We start from the raw sequence: 15,760 nt of genomic DNA, 5'->3' as shown, positions 1-15,760 counted from the left end.
TAATTTGTTTGGCAGATTTATTTGTTATATCAGTATTCTGTTAATCATATATATTAAAAGCATGTATGTTAAATTTTACTTCCCCAAACTTACCAGATTATTGTTTATATTCTTTTGTTGTTAAGTTTTTTCAGTATTATTTACATAGTTGTGTCACCTGCATATAATGGTCAGTTATATCCTCCTATCTAACTTTGTTTAAAAAAAAAAAAACAAACCAACAACTGGTGGCAGCTTGGTAGTTCAAATCTACCACGTGTTCTGAGGGAGAAAAGTGGCCCCAAAAACCTGATGGAACTCCCGCAGGAGTCAAGTTGGAACCAACTTGAAAGCAGTGGATTGGGTTCATCTGTGCCTGGTGATACACGGAATTAAGGTTTGAGTTGCTAACTGAAATGCTGGGAGTTGCAGTCCACCAGCTGTTCTGTAGGGAAAAGATGAATCCCATCTCTTCCATATATTCACAGTCTTAGGAACCTGTGGGACAGTCTTACTCTGTCCTCTAGGGTCACTAGGAGTCAGAATCTTCTACAGCATTGGAAGTGGTTTGGTTTTGGAGTATATAACTTTATACTTCCAAACTATTTCTCTTATTCAGTTATATTAAATTTGTTACAACTTTTAATTTTTTTGTGACAGAAATCCTGGATATTCTTGATTTCATACAATTATGGCAGACAAATTAACAAGAATTGCTATTGTCAACCATGACAAATGTAAACCTAAGAAATGTCGACAGGAATGCAAAAAGAGTTGCCCTGTAGTTCGAATGGGTAAGTTATTCTATGGACCAATTAAGATAAAAGAGTGTTAAGTAAATGTCTTGATAGAGCTCTCTGGACTTTAGCATGAGTTATGTTTTACTCCTTAGTTTCTTTAACATACAAAGAGAAGAAAATTACTTTTTTGTACCAGTTTTCTTTTATTGGTTTATGGTTAAATGATCCTGTTTTGTTTTGGGAGTTTTTTTCCCTAGAAAAACTATTTTGGAATAGTATGTTACTATTTCAAGTTAATTGACGTTAAACCAGTACTTAGGTTACTTAGATTCTTCCTTGGCTATCTAGTTCTGTGGGGAAGGGACTACTTTATCTTTGATAGTATTCTCATCTGTTAAAACAAGAATAAAAAACTTAATAGCAATTACTGTGAGTTTTTAGTATATTTTCAAGATTAAATTATAACAGTTAGGTGGGGAGGAACATAGCATAGCTACCGATGTAGCTGAGATTTCATTCTGTATATCATTTTATATTTTATTCCATTATTATTATTTCTAAGACATGCAGTATTTTTCATACTCATACATAGGAAACTGACAAGGAGGGTTGTCTAACTTGCAAATTAACCATATAACTACAACACTCTTGTTTTTACTAGCATCATTTCTTTTACAGTAGTTAGTTGAATTCTTACTACTGGACTGATAGAGAAAAGGTTGAAACTGTCAATGACTTCATCTTACTTGGATCCACAAGCAGTGTACTTAGTCTTAGCAATCAGGAGACATACTGCACTGGGAAAGTTTGTAGTCAGGAACCTCTCCAAATTAAGGAGCAATGATATCCATTTGAGGACTGAGGTGCACCTGATTCGGGCTATGGTCTTTTCAGTCATTTGCTTTGCATCTGAGAGTTGGACATTAACTAAGGATGGCCGAAGAAGAGTTGATGCCTTTGAACTGTGGTGTTTGAAAAAAAGAATGATGAATATCCTATAGATTGCCAAAAGAACAAGAAGATATGTTTTGGGAAAGGTGCAGCCAGAGTGCTCCTTGGAGGCAAGGATCACAAAGCAGTCTAAAAAGCTTTACACATGTTGCTCAGATCATGGTTGGAAAGGTGAAGTGATGTCAGAGGAAGACGCTCAACCAGGTGGATTAACACAATGACTGCAGCTGTGGGCTCCAAGTGTGTCAGAGATTATTCAGATAGCACAGAATAGGACAGAGTTCAGATCTGTTCATGGGGCACTGTGTACCTAAATAGCATTATTCAGAAAATTAGATCAGGAAAATGACTTAATTCTGTCTTTCTTTTACCAGGAAAATTATGTATAGAGGTGACACCTCAGAGCAAAATTGCCTGGATTTCTGAAACTCTTTGTATTGGTTGCGGTATTTGTATTAAGGTGAGTAATACTGTTTTGGTAGTTCTCATGGCTGAGGAATTGTGCTGTCAAAAGCAAACAGTTTGAATCCATCAGCTGCTCTTTGGGGAAAGTTGAGCGGTCAACTCTTGTGTAATATACTGCCTCTGAAAACCCACGAGAGGATCAACTATAAATCAACCCCAGCTTGACAGTACATAACAATACTGTTCTGGTGGCATGGTCTATAGAGAGTTCTCCTGGTAACCCAAAGGCTATGCTCCCACTCGTGGCTCTGAAAGAGAAAGATGGTCAGTCTCCTGTGTGATTTACAGTCACAGAAACCAAAGTTAAGAGTTAGTTCTGACTCCACAGCAGTGAGAATGGGAAAATAATGTTTTATTCATCAGAACAAATTTGTAACCTAATTGTGATAACGAGATATATAATAATGAATTGTTAAAGAACTACGTGTAATACTAAGAATGTGAATTTTGGAAAATGGTATCCTTGACCATGACTGGATATTACTGCTTTTCTAGTAAGTTAAACCGTCTTATTTTAAAATTGTCCTTGTCATACTCAACTTTGTAAAATCCAGTTTCCAGACCCCCTTAGAAAGACATATTCCAACATAACTTTCTGTTTGTTTTCTCTTTTTATTACTGTTTTTCCACCATATCTTTACAGAACGTTTTTGGAAATCGTTGAAAAAATATACCTAACTCAGTCATATTACTTGTAACAGCCTTTATTTTAAATCTTTTACATATTTTAAGTGTATGTTTTTTTAAATACAAATAAACAAAACCAAGTAAATTTACCTGTAACCTGATCCTTTGTACCTAAACGGTTATGAATTCTATTTTTTTAATATTGTTTATGATCCCAACAGAGTAATTTTTAACAATATCTCACTTTTTGTTGTGTTGGATATTTTCTTTAGAACTTTTGACTTATGAATAACGCATTTCAACCTTTAGTTCATAAAGAAAAGTTACAAAACCATCTATTAAAAAAGTTCATAATTTGGAAATTTTTATTTTATTTGTAGACAAGCAGTAAATTACAAAAAGGAGCTTCACCAAAGCATAGATATCATTCTATTGATTATCCACATAAGTCTCATATATATTGTATGCTGGTTCTGGTTAACCATATAGAAAGTTTTATCGATACCTGAAAACATTGTCCCTTGTTCTGAAATTATAAATAGGAATCTTTCCTTCCAGCATTTATTTCTTTATTGTTCTTGAAGGTGAAAATTTTATTTTGAACTATCTGTTCTATATTATTTCTTTGTTGTTATGGAAAAAATGATATTTCAGCGCTTTAAATATATACTATTATTCTGTACCAGGGGATCGGAGCAGACCCTCCAGCTTTTCAAAGGCAGTAAATCGCATGGGAGGAGATTGCACATCTTTCTCCTGTGGAGCAATGATGGATTCAAACTGTGTACCTTTGCAGGACGTCTTCAAATATCTGAAAAGAAAATAATTGTGGCACCTAGGAGATAATATATATTTCTTGAACCCCAAAATATTTTAATACACCTCATATCTTGACAGTATATGCAGGGGAGTTTTTCTTACAGATTGTACTTGGAGCCTGTAAACATTGTAGAAACATTGATGGGGGGATTGTGTACCAAGGCATAAAATAGAATTCGTTTACAGAATTGATAGTTAGAGTTGGAGAGTGATTTTATTTATTTAAAGTTTACTGAACTGGTTAAACTGGGCCGCTCCTTGGAGGCAAGGATTCTGAGGCTCCATCTAACATACTTTGGACCTGTTGTAAGGAGGGACCAGTCCTTGGAGAGGGACATCATGCTTGGGGGAGGGTAGAGGGACACCTAGGAGGAGAAGGCCCTCTATGAGGTGGATTGATTCAGTGACTTGGGTAATCAGGATGGCTGTATCGGAGACAGTGTGATTGGCACAGGACAGAGCAGAGTTTAGTGTCGTTGTACATAGGGTCGCTATGAGTTGCAAGCAGCTCAATGGCACATAACAACAACAAAGTTTACTGAAATATTTATGTGTACAGACTTTTTACTTGAAACCAGAAACACCCATTCAGCAGTTCTGCAGCAGACCTCTAATTTAAAGTTATATTTTTTATATGTACACTATAGTCATGCATACTTGTGAAACTTTCTAGCCACATTGTTGTATACTATCAAGCAGATTCTAATTCATAACCTTATAGAGCCAAAAAGCCCCACAGTCTGTAATTTTAGAAGAACAGGGTAGAAAAGGAACCATATAAGAAGATGAATAAAAGGAAGCAGCAAAGGTCAAGTGTCTATTATAGACTGCATGTGGAATCATATACTCAGTAACTAGTAAGTTCAAGAAAATTATGTGAAACAGTATCACATCTTTTTTGAAACAGACTTTTTTGGAAGACTACTTATAAAGAACTTTTTAATCTATCCAATTTAGTATTCTGTATATTTCTCCAAATTAATACAAAATTAATTCTTTATTTTAAATAACAGAAATGCCCCTTTGGCGCCCTATCAATTGTCAATTTACCAAGCAATTTGGAAAAAGAAACCACACATCGATATTGTGCCAATGCCTTCAAACTTCACAGGTATATTTTCAAGTCAACATTTTGCTTTATTTCAATCAGCATTAAGAGTAAAATATATTTGGAATTTTCAAAGAGAAGGAACAATGGGGGGGGGATTATATTAAACTACCCAATAAAGAGTATACTGTGATAGCATCATGCTGAATCATGTGTATGTCAATAGTTTCTTCAGGTTAACATTAGAATTACCTGATAGAATTCTTAACACTATTAACATATAAAAATTGTATGAATTTTCTAAGAATTTTTAGATTGTAGAATCTAGATCTCTAAGTTTCTGAAGCTCCTAGATGTGATACCAGTGTACAACCAGAGTTAATATTTCCTGATACATTGTAGTAGTACATTATTCCCCAAAATACTTTTAAGAGAATTTGTGTTTGATTTTGTTAATCTTATGGTCTGTAGAAACTGTTCCTCTAAACATGCAGCATACATTAATAAATCACAACCAAATTCCTTAAATCTTAGAGGTTTACCTGTTCAACACTAATAGTTTGGGAGTCTGGTTTTAACTAATATAAAGATATTTTTCAACCTGCCAGCTGTAAGGGGCCTACTGCAACAGGGAGAAGGATTATTTCTGGTTGATGAGGTACTTCTTTTCTTGTAAGTAAATAGCAAGCTGGCGGGAGGAAAAGATAGAGTGAGGTTGCATTGTTGTGTACTTTTCTACAGAGCATTTTGTGACTAAGCCTTATGGTAGAAGAAATGTTACTCTGCCATGGAAATGGGGAAAAAACAGAATTTGAAGTAATGTTAGTTTTGGATGCATTTCTAACAATTAACGGTTTAATTTTGGCTACTTTTTTCCCTAATAGCCCATAATGTCTGACATATATCTCTTCGTTTATTAATATATGTGAATGGGCTGCAAATGTATTAAAAGGCAGTCTGTTATTACTTTTTTTTAAATTTATGTTTTAATTATTATTTTTGGATATAGATTGCCTATTCCTCGACCAGGTGAAGTTTTGGGACTAGTTGGAACTAATGGTATTGGAAAGTCAACTGCTTTAAAAATTTTAGCAGGAAAGCAGAAACCAAACCTTGGAAAGTATGATGTATGTATACCATCTTAAAATTTTTTATTAGTTTTGGGAATGAATCTTTGGAAACTGTTATTTCGTGTGCTAATGTTCTTAGATTTTTATGATTTGTGGAATTAATGCTGAGAAATTATTAAGCTATTTTTTAAATTAAAATCTATTAATCAGATAACGTTAATATTCCATAAACTGTTAATAAACCTTCATTTAAAAAGAAATCCATTTCCAAACTTAAAAGGTTAAATTAAAAGCCAAAATTATTCTGTATTTTGATAATAAAAAATAGCATATAACGAATGACTGGAAACTCTTAAGTCTGTAAACTTTCATTAAAATTCATTTTTAGAAAGAAAAGAAAAAATAGCATATTAAACCCTTAAGTAAGAAAATATCTTTGTTATTATACTAGATTCTATTTTTATAACTCTCAGGGTTTTTTGTAATGATATCTAAATTCCTATCATTGCATGTTCTTTGTAGGATCCACCTGATTGGCAAGAAATTTTGACTTACTTCCGAGGGTCCGAATTGCAAAATTACTTTACTAAGATTCTAGAAGATGACTTGAAAGCCATCATCAAACCTCAGTATGTGGACCAGATTCCCAAGGCTGCAAAAGTCAGTTTTGTGTAAACTCTTAAATAGTAAAGAAAATTTTTGTGTAAACTTAAATAGTAAAGAAAAATAGTGGTAACTTATTTCATATATATCATGACAGGGGACAGTGGGATCTATTTTGGACCGAAAAGATGAAACAAAGACACAGGCAATTGTATGTCAGCAGCTTGGTAAGTATGTATATAATTTTGTGTATGTGTTTCTGTATATCTTGAACTTAAGTTTAAAGGTATCTATATAGATGACTGAAATAAACTTGAAAATTCCTAATAATTGTCATATATAACTGTTACTTGGTTCTCAGTTAAAATCCATTTTTATCAGTGATAGGAAATAACATGCTGTATACATTTTGCCTGGAAGGGGTAAAATAAAAGTTATAATATTGAGCATGATGCCTCTCTATTCTTTGTAGATTTAACCCATCTAAAAGAACGAAATGTTGAAGATCTTTCGGGAGGAGAGTTGCAGAGATTTGCGTGTGCTGTTGTTTGCATACAGAAAGCTGATATGTAGGTTACTTACAGCCCTTTTCTATATCTTAATCCTCATTTTAGAGTTTTTCTTTCTAATTGTGCTATATATCAGTGGCTTTGCACTAATTTTAAAGTGAGCTATTGAAGTATATGTTATCCACCTCCCATTCTCCTTGATGTTATTCCTACGAGGGAAGAGAAACTCTTTTTAGATAATTTATAATCTAGGAATTGGCAGTGAGTTAGTTTGGGTTTTCTTTGGGTTTTGTTTTGCATGGAAAAAGCCTGTTTTAAAGCACTCCATCTAGGCCAGGAAGAATTTTTAAATGCCCTCAGTAAAACAAATCTAAAACCTTGTAGACATTGTGTTATGTAAGGGGGGAAGATGGAAGTGAAAAAAAGCAAGGTTCTTATCTCTTCTTCCAGATATTTTTTACTTCATCTTTTTCTACATTTCTACTCTGGCATCCAGAGCAAGCTCATTCTATTTATTACACAATGTATTTTGTGAATTCTGTGCCATTCTCCTTTAAAAGTCTCCATTTGCCTTATAATGCACTTGCCTAGCTAATTAAAAGAAAAAATTCCCTGAACTTCAATCTGTAGTTCCTAGAGAAAAATATTGTTACATTTTTCTTGAAGAAGCTGCCAATTAGGTTTTTTGGATTATTTTTTTCCATTATGAGGTGAACTTTTCATTTGTGTATCAGGATTTTTGTTGTTTAACCAAAGAGTATGCATTATAGTCTTAAAATAGCATAAGATGTAATTGGATCATATTTATTAAATGTGTTACTTTTTCTTTTTTCATACAGTTTTATGTTTGATGAACCTTCTAGTTATCTAGATGTTAAACAGCGTTTAAAGGCTGCTATTACTATACGATCCCTAATAAACCCAGATAGGTAAGTATAGATATGTAATATATTCTTGTGGTGGTTTGTATGAGGAATGTTACAGATCTCTGAAAAGTAGAACCAAAAATAGCATGTACTTGTTTTCCCTTTTCATTTTAGATAACCTCCTACAATTTATCTTTTCCTGGAACCAGAGGTTCTTAGTGCAAGATTCATTTATTATCACCTATTTCTGAAACACCTAGGATACTCTGACATTATATGCATACTTTGGCATAGATGTGTAACTTTCTGGGAAGCAGTTCTGTAGCTTTCACCTTAATTTTCAAATGAAGATATGACAAACACTACAAAAAGAAAAAAATTTATTTAGACATTTAAGACACACCAGAGTCTATTTGTTCATGGTCTTGACAAGGAGAAAAATCTTTTCTTTCTTTTTTTTTAGATAATTCTTTTTTTTTAATTATTTTAATAATTTTAATGAACATTTACAGAGATTTCCATTCATTCATTGCTGCACTTCTCTCCCCGCCCAGCTCTCCCGAGCCTCCGCGCGCCCCTCCCCTTCACTCTTCTCTGAAAAGTAAAAGAAAAACTCCCTCCCTGGTACACTATCCCCCCACACCCCTCTCACCATCCCAAGTACATTCCACTATGCAACCTTAATTGTGGACTCTTGTGATTTTTTTTTGTTAGATAATTCTTAGTAACCTTTATTATGTTATCACAGCCCCCTAAATTTATATGATGCTTCTGTAGTTGACAAGGAGTCCTGATAGTGTGCAGTGATGGTTACACTGCTAACAGGTTAGTGGTCCAGACCCACTAGCAACTACCTGAGAAATACGACAGTCTCTTCTGTAAAGATTTAATAGTCTCCAAAACCCAATGGAAGATCACTATGAATTGGTCTCAATGTAATGGCATTGAGTTTTGTGTTTGGTTTAGAGTTTGGAGTTACTAAATGCATTGTTTCATTTGATCCTACTGATAACTTTTTAGAATCAGTAGGTAATGTGTTTTGTACTATTGAGTCAGTACTTATAGTCATAACTGACCTTCCTGCAGATTTTTTCAGTGGCTTTAAATTGCACAGGAGAAGATTGCCCATCTTTCTCCCATGGAGCAATTGGTGGAGTCAGATCATATGCCTTTGGGTTGGCAGTGGAACTTCTTACCGCTCCTAGGCCACAAATATGGAGACTGTGCAGCCAGGGTGCTCCTTGAAGGAGAGGATGAAGAAACTACATCTCACATGCTTTGGGCATGTCACTAGGAAGAATGAGTCCTTGGTAAAGGACATCATGCTTAGAAAAGTAGAGGGTCATAAAACAAACTAGTAAAGTGTAAAAACTGCCTAGATTGGAACATAGTATTAAGAGGGATCAAAGAATTTCAAATGGAAAACTACTCTGGAGAGAATCTCCTTAATTATGGGAAATGAAAGTCATAGGAAAAAGAAAGCCATAGGTATTATTTATCTTTACATATCTTCTGTCACCTTGGTCTTTTTCATTATTCTTTTATGTCCAGTTCCTATCTTCCCCAGCTAAATTCAGGTTAAAGATTCTGTCCTTTTTCTTTGCATTCTCTAGAATTACTAGCATGGCAGTAGAAAATTAAAAGATTTTTTATTTCAGTTTAATAAATATAAACTGTGGTTTACAGAGTTGAATACATTTATTTTGTTGTTGTTGTTATGTGTCATTGAGTCACGACCCTGTGTACTACTGCAGCGTGAGATAGAGCTTCAAAATCCTAGCCCCCAAGGAGAAACTTGGTCTCACCCTTTCTAAGACAGACCTATTTGTTTTCTTGGCAGCCTGTGGTATGTTCAAGACTCTTCTCCAGCACCACAATTCAAAAGCTTCAATTTGTTTTTGTCATCCTAGTGTATGCAAAATTGTTTAACTTTTTTCCCTGTTGAGGAAAGTAATTTTAATTATAAACATTGATTATGAGCTTTAATCAAAGAAAATTTAATTAATATGATTTTTATATTTTATTAATATGTATTTCTTTTCCTGACATTCGTAACAGTAGTAAAAAACAAATGTGTTTCAGTCAATTTGATATGTCATGTCACACTTGAAAATATAAAAATCTCTTTTGATTTCCAGATATATCATTGTGGTGGAACACGATCTAAGTGTATTAGACTATCTCTCTGACTTCATCTGCTGTTTATACGGTGTACCAAGTGCTTATGGTGTTGTCACTATGCCTTTTAGTGTAAGAGAAGGTAACTTAAACTGTTTACACGTATGTTACATTTTCCTCCATTGTCATGTTTACAATATGTATTATGGTGGCGAAAGAGGAGTAGAGGCAGATTCTTACATGGTTTGAATATGCTGTTTCCATAACATACCCATTTCAGAGAACATAAGGTGGACCTTGGGTATTGCATACTTAATTTACTGCAGTAAATAAAAGCTTTCTGTATTGAGAAAATTAAAGTTTGAGCACATAAATTGCAATAGGAAAGTAACGACAGACTATGGTTTTGAGCAAAGTCTTTTCATTCTCTTCTTTAACTGAATAGACACTTAAAATAAGTGTCTGAGGAGCTCTGGTGGCCTAGTGGCAAAAAGTTGCATGGTTCGAATCCACCAGATTCTCATGTGACAGTCTGATCCAACTCAATGGTAACAACAAGGAAAAAAAATAAGTGTCTATAGAATTTCCTTAGCATCTTATATGATGATGATTTCCTTGCTAAAGAAAAATTTAATCTTTAATTCATATTTATAGATCTATTGACAGTGGCTTTCTTTTCAACAGGCATAAACATTTTCTTAGATGGCTATGTTCCAACAGAAAACTTGAGATTCAGAGATGCGTCACTTGTTTTTAAAGTGGCTGAGACGGCAAATGAAGAAGAAGTTAAAAAGATGTGTATGTATAAATATCCAGGAATGAAGAAAAAGATGGGAGAGTTTGAGTTAGCAATTGTAGCTGGAGAATTCACAGATTCTGAAATCATGGTGATGCTTGGAGAAAATGGTACGCTTCTCTACTTGGAGATATTTTTAATTGTATTTAACCACTTGCTCAATTTTAACTATTCCATAAATTACTCATTTTGAGAGCTAGGAACTGGATTGAATTCATACATTTACAGTTTTGGACAGTGTATTATGTAATCTCACTGATAAAGTTCAAGTTTGTATTTTTTTTATAACCTTCAAGTGAAAGTTAAAAAGTATTATTAAAACTAAGGTAAAGTAACAACAGTTGGTTTGGTTTTTCCTGAGCTAATCTTTGAAAGACATTCTTCTGGTACTCCCTGCTTTCAGCCAAGATCCATCTAACATTAGCTACAATGTCCCTAGTACCACGACCCCTTCTAAACCCAGCCTGGACTTCCGGCAATTCTCTGCTGATGTGCTGTTCCAGTCGTTTTTGGATGATCTTCAGTAGAATCTTGCTTGCATATGAAATCAATGATACTGTTCTGTAGTTTCCACACTCTGTTGAATCACCTTTCTTTGGGATGGGAACAAATAGAGATCTCTTCTAGTCAGTTGGCCAAGTGGTGGTTCTCCAGATTTCTTGGCACAGCGTGTTCACAGCTTTAGTTTGCTTGGCTTCACAGTCAACACTCTTGGCAACAGCAGCCAGGAAATTAAAAGACATGCTGTGATGGGAAAGTCTGCTGTTAGGGACCTCTCCAAAGTACTGAAGAGCAATGGTGTCTCTCTGGAGACTAAGATGCATTTGATACAGGCCATGGTGTTTGCAATCACTTGTTATCTGTTAGAAAGTTGGACAGTGACTAGGGAGGATAGAAGGAGAATTGATGCCTTTGAGCTGTGGTGCTGGAGAAGAGTATTGAGGGTACCATGGATTGCTAAGAAGACAAAAGGCGGCTCTTTGGAGGCAAGGATTCTGAGGCTTCGTCTAACATACTTTGGACATGTTATGAGGAGGGACCGGTCCTTGGAGAGGGTCGTCATGCTTGGGAGGGTGGAGGGACAGCACAGGAGGGGAAGAGCCTCTGTGAGGTGTATTGATTCAGTGACTGAGGTAATCAGGATGGGTGTGTCAGAGGCAGTGCGATTGGCACAGGATAGAGCAGAGTTTAGGGCTGTTGTACATAGAATCGCTATGAGTCGCAAGAGACTTGATGGCACATAACAACAACTTTGTAACTAGCTGTATTGCCATGATTTTTTTATATTGGGTTGCTATCATAAACAACAACATCATAAATATAGGTGGGAGATAAATTTAACCATCAGGTTTATGATGTTACTTTCATGATTTGAGATTGCAGTGCATTTTCTTACCACTAGGTAACCAGAATTCCCTTCCTTACTTTCGTGATTTAAAAGAGTAGATTTTAATTGTAAACTTTTGTTTTTATTGTGTACCATTGAGTTGCCTGCAACTCATAGTGACCCTGTGTACAATAGCTCTGAACCAGTCTCACTGTCTCTGACAAACCCACTCCATTTCCCCAGTTACTGTGTCAATCCATCTCATCTGGGGTCTTCCTCTCCTGTGATGTCCATCCACCCCTTCTGCCTGTATGCCTAAAATATGTGAGATGGAGTTTCAGAATCCTCACATCCATGGAGGAGCCTGGTTTTTTCACCTTCTCCATGATAATCCTATATATTCTCTTGGCAGTCCGTGGTAAATTCAGTACTCTTCTCTAGCACCACAGCTCAAAGGCATCAATTCTTCCTTCTGTCAACTCTGGCCATTGTCCAGCTCTCTGATGCATAGCAAGTAATGGTGAAGACTGTAGCTTGAATCAGGCAGACCTTACTGTCCAAACTGAAACTACTGTAAAAAAAAAATTTATAACTTAATGTCATGAAGCTCTAGTAGCATAATAATGTGTTGTGCTGGTAACTGAAAGACTGCTAGTCTCCAGCTATTCAGATATAACAACTCTAAGAGAAAAATGAATGAGTCACTGTGAGTCACAGCCATTTCAATAGCAGTGAAAGATCGTGAAGTTTAAAACTGACTCAACATAGGTCATATCTTACAGACTAGATCCATCATATTAAGATGATTATTCTCCTCGTTATATTTCTCCTCATTAATTTAGTTGGATTCTTGAGAGTTAAACAAAGATGATAACTTCCTGTATAAGCGAAGTGGTTTTCACGTCTATGTGTTGTATATTGTGTTGCCAGGTACCGGTAAAACAACATTTATCAGAATGCTTGCTGGAAGACTTAAACCTGATGAAGGAGGTACTTTTTTTTGTTTAATCTTTTTGCTCTGTTCTACATAAATGTTAAAATTCTTGGCAGTTTTCAGCATCTTATTTAATTGCATTACTTTACAGGAGAAGTACCAGTTCTAAATGTCAGTTATAAGCCACAGAAGATCAGTCCCAAATCAACTGTGAGTTGTTATTCTGTTATTTAGTGATTAAAGAAAAAAATTTTACATGTACCTACCTGTTTGATCTTTTATTATATCAGAGAGCTCTGATATAATAAATACTGGTGGTATAGTCCATAGGGAATTGCACTATTAATGCAAGGCCACTTCTCTGATGGTTCAAATCAACAGTGGCTCCACAAGAGAAAGATGGGTCCTGTGTAATTTATATTCTCTGAAAGGGTCAGCTATGAATTGGTTCTGAATTTGTAGCAGTGAGAGTTTGGGATTTTGTTTTTCCACTTTACTGTAGTCTTAATTTTCACAGAAGCAACTGTGAGTATGAGCCCTGTGACTCTCGATTCATATCCATTACTAACGGGAATGCTTTTAAAATCTAAGTGTTATCCTTTTCCAAAGCAAACCTTTCCTAAAATTTGGCATTACTACTACAAATAGTGTTATCAAGAAAATGTAAGAGCAAAACCTATGAGTACCAGAACTTGAGTAGCCTAACCACTCTTCTCCCTGTTTCTTTGTCAGTGGAAAATACTTGAGTTTTCCTTTTCTGACTTTTTTTTACTTTATACAAATTCTCACTATTAAGGGGTTTGTTCTATTTAATAAAGGACTTATTTCCAGAATTATATAAAGAATTCCTGCAACTCCATTTAAAACTGGAAGAGCTTGAATAAACTTTTTTCCCCAAAGATACATACATAAATGGCAAAAAAAATACATGAAAAGATATTCGACATCATTAATAATTAGAGAAATACAAATCAAAACTACAGTGGTTACTATTTCAACACCAGCTGTGGTGGTGGTGGTGTTATGTGCTATTGAGTCAGAATCAACTCCTAACAGTGAGTTTTCAGAAGCTGTAAGTCACTCACGAGGAAATTGCACATCTTTTTCCCACAAAACAGCTGGTAGACTCAAAACATGTACCTTTGGGTTGTCCTTACCACTAGGCCACCAGAACTCAAAAAAGCATGCTTTAGAATTAAAGCATTGCTAGTGGGCCTTGCAGAAACTTAGCTACATATCACGTATTGAGGTTATTGTTGTGTGCCGTTGAGTGGAAAGTGATTCACAGCTGACCTTCTTGCAGGTTTTGAGAAGCTTTAAATCACATAGGAGTAGACTGCCTGTATTTCTTTAGCTAGGCAGCTGGTAAAAAATTGCCTGCCTTTTGGTCAATACTGCATTTCCTTACCACTAGGCCACCAGTTGGAGGCCAAATTGCCACTAGGATGAGTGAATATAAAATGAGAGCACCACTTTGGAATACAGTCTGACAGTTCTTCATATAAGCACAGAGTTACCTTATGAACTAGCAATTCTACTCCTAGTTATATACCTCAAAGAAAAGAAGATATATCTAAACTCAAAACCATGTACACAAATATTTATAGCTTTGTTATTCATAATGGTCAAAAGTTTAAAAATCCCATTGTCCTTCAACTGATGAAATTTTTTTTAGTGTTTATCAGATTAAAAAAATACTATTTAGTCATAAAAAGATAAATTGATACCTGCTACAATATGGATGGACCTTGAAAACATAAGGATAAACTGCTTTGAATCCTACAAATGTTGGGATGAATCGATCTAGAATATTATATATTTGGTTTTTGGCTTAGTTTTTAATAAGTTATCTTTGATACTTTCTCAACATTTTGTTTTCAAACTCAGCCATCTCCTGAGTAACAAGCAAAAGGCAACTTTGGATTTCATCCCTAGCACTTAAACCCTGCATTTTTTTGCTACTGATTGTATCAATTTGCTTGATTCCCACCATGGCCTTCAGAATCATTCCTACTTTATAATGATTTACCCCTGAAGTACTCTTCATTTTCTTACCACTCTCAAATTTTTTGAGATTCTGTTTTATATGTGGTGGATATGATGATATGTCTGTATTATTTATTTTTTTATGTACTTTGAAAAAAAAATTGTTTTACTCCTCTCTCCCTTAATATAGTCTTAATAGAAACATCTCAGAATATGCCAAAGAAAGCTTCATATCTGATAGTATAAAAATACTACTAGATAAATATTTGCTTTAGAGTTTTAAGTTTTATTAAGATCCATGTGTAAAAGTTATATGCTGAAATTTTATCATGTACATGTTTTTCATAAAAATAGGGAAGTGTTCGCCAGTTACTACATGAAAAAATAAGAGATGCTTACACTCATCCACAATTTGTGACTGATGTAATGAAGCCTCTACAAATTGAAAACATCATTGATCAAGAGGTATTGTAAAGTAATTATTTTACTTTTTATGCTTTGGTGTTTCCATCTAACTCACTAAACTTCTTCACATAGGTACAGACATTATCTGGTGGTGAACTGCAGCGAGTAGCTTTAGCTTTGTGTTTGGGCAAACCTGCTGATGTCTACTTAATTGATGAACCATCTGCATATTTGGATTCAGAGCAAAGATTGATGGCAGCGAGAGTTGTCAAACGGTAAATATCTTGCCCAGAAAAATATTACTTTGAGTATAAGTGTTAGCATAATGTATGTTTAATACGCCATTTGAATGTTTTATGATAAACTATTTTTAAAAATTTCTATCTTCCATTAGCTTCATACTTCATGCCAAAAAGACAGCCTTTGTGGTGGAACATGACTTCATCATGGCTACTTATCTAGCAGATCGGGTCATTGTTTTTGACGGCATTCCATCCAAGAACACAGTTGCAAATAG

The 15,760-nt window shown here is 34.9% G+C and overlaps 1 protein-coding gene across 1 annotated transcript in view; it reads left to right on the top strand.

The window, feature by feature from the left end:
• The first annotated feature begins 670 nt into the window (after positions 1-670).
• ABCE1 (ATP-binding cassette, sub-family E (OABP), member 1) overlaps positions 671-15,760 on the top strand; it is a 19,236-nt gene continuing 4,146 nt past the window's right edge. The window contains exons 1-15 of the mRNA XM_006887040.1: positions 671-773; positions 2,045-2,130; positions 4,595-4,692; positions 5,639-5,756; positions 6,222-6,359; positions 6,460-6,529; positions 6,775-6,871; positions 7,651-7,740; positions 9,816-9,937; positions 10,480-10,701; positions 12,849-12,908; positions 13,004-13,062; positions 15,193-15,303; positions 15,376-15,518; positions 15,638-15,752. Coding sequence (XP_006887102.1) covers positions 671-773; positions 2,045-2,130; positions 4,595-4,692; positions 5,639-5,756; positions 6,222-6,359; positions 6,460-6,529; positions 6,775-6,871; positions 7,651-7,740; positions 9,816-9,937; positions 10,480-10,701; positions 12,849-12,908; positions 13,004-13,062; positions 15,193-15,303; positions 15,376-15,518; positions 15,638-15,752 — 1,632 coding nt within the window. The remainder of the gene's footprint in view (positions 774-2,044; positions 2,131-4,594; positions 4,693-5,638; positions 5,757-6,221; positions 6,360-6,459; positions 6,530-6,774; positions 6,872-7,650; positions 7,741-9,815; positions 9,938-10,479; positions 10,702-12,848; positions 12,909-13,003; positions 13,063-15,192; positions 15,304-15,375; positions 15,519-15,637; positions 15,753-15,760) is intronic.

Source organism: Elephantulus edwardii, unplaced genomic scaffold (genome assembly GCF_000299155.1).
Source record: "Elephantulus edwardii isolate Elephantulus edwardi_28Jun2011 unplaced genomic scaffold, EleEdw1.0 scaffold00053, whole genome shotgun sequence".
Lineage (NCBI taxonomy): Eukaryota > Metazoa > Chordata > Mammalia > Macroscelidea > Macroscelididae > Elephantulus > Elephantulus edwardii.
The sequence above is the reverse complement of the archived record's forward strand: the minus strand, read 5'-3'. Positions and strand labels throughout refer to the sequence as shown.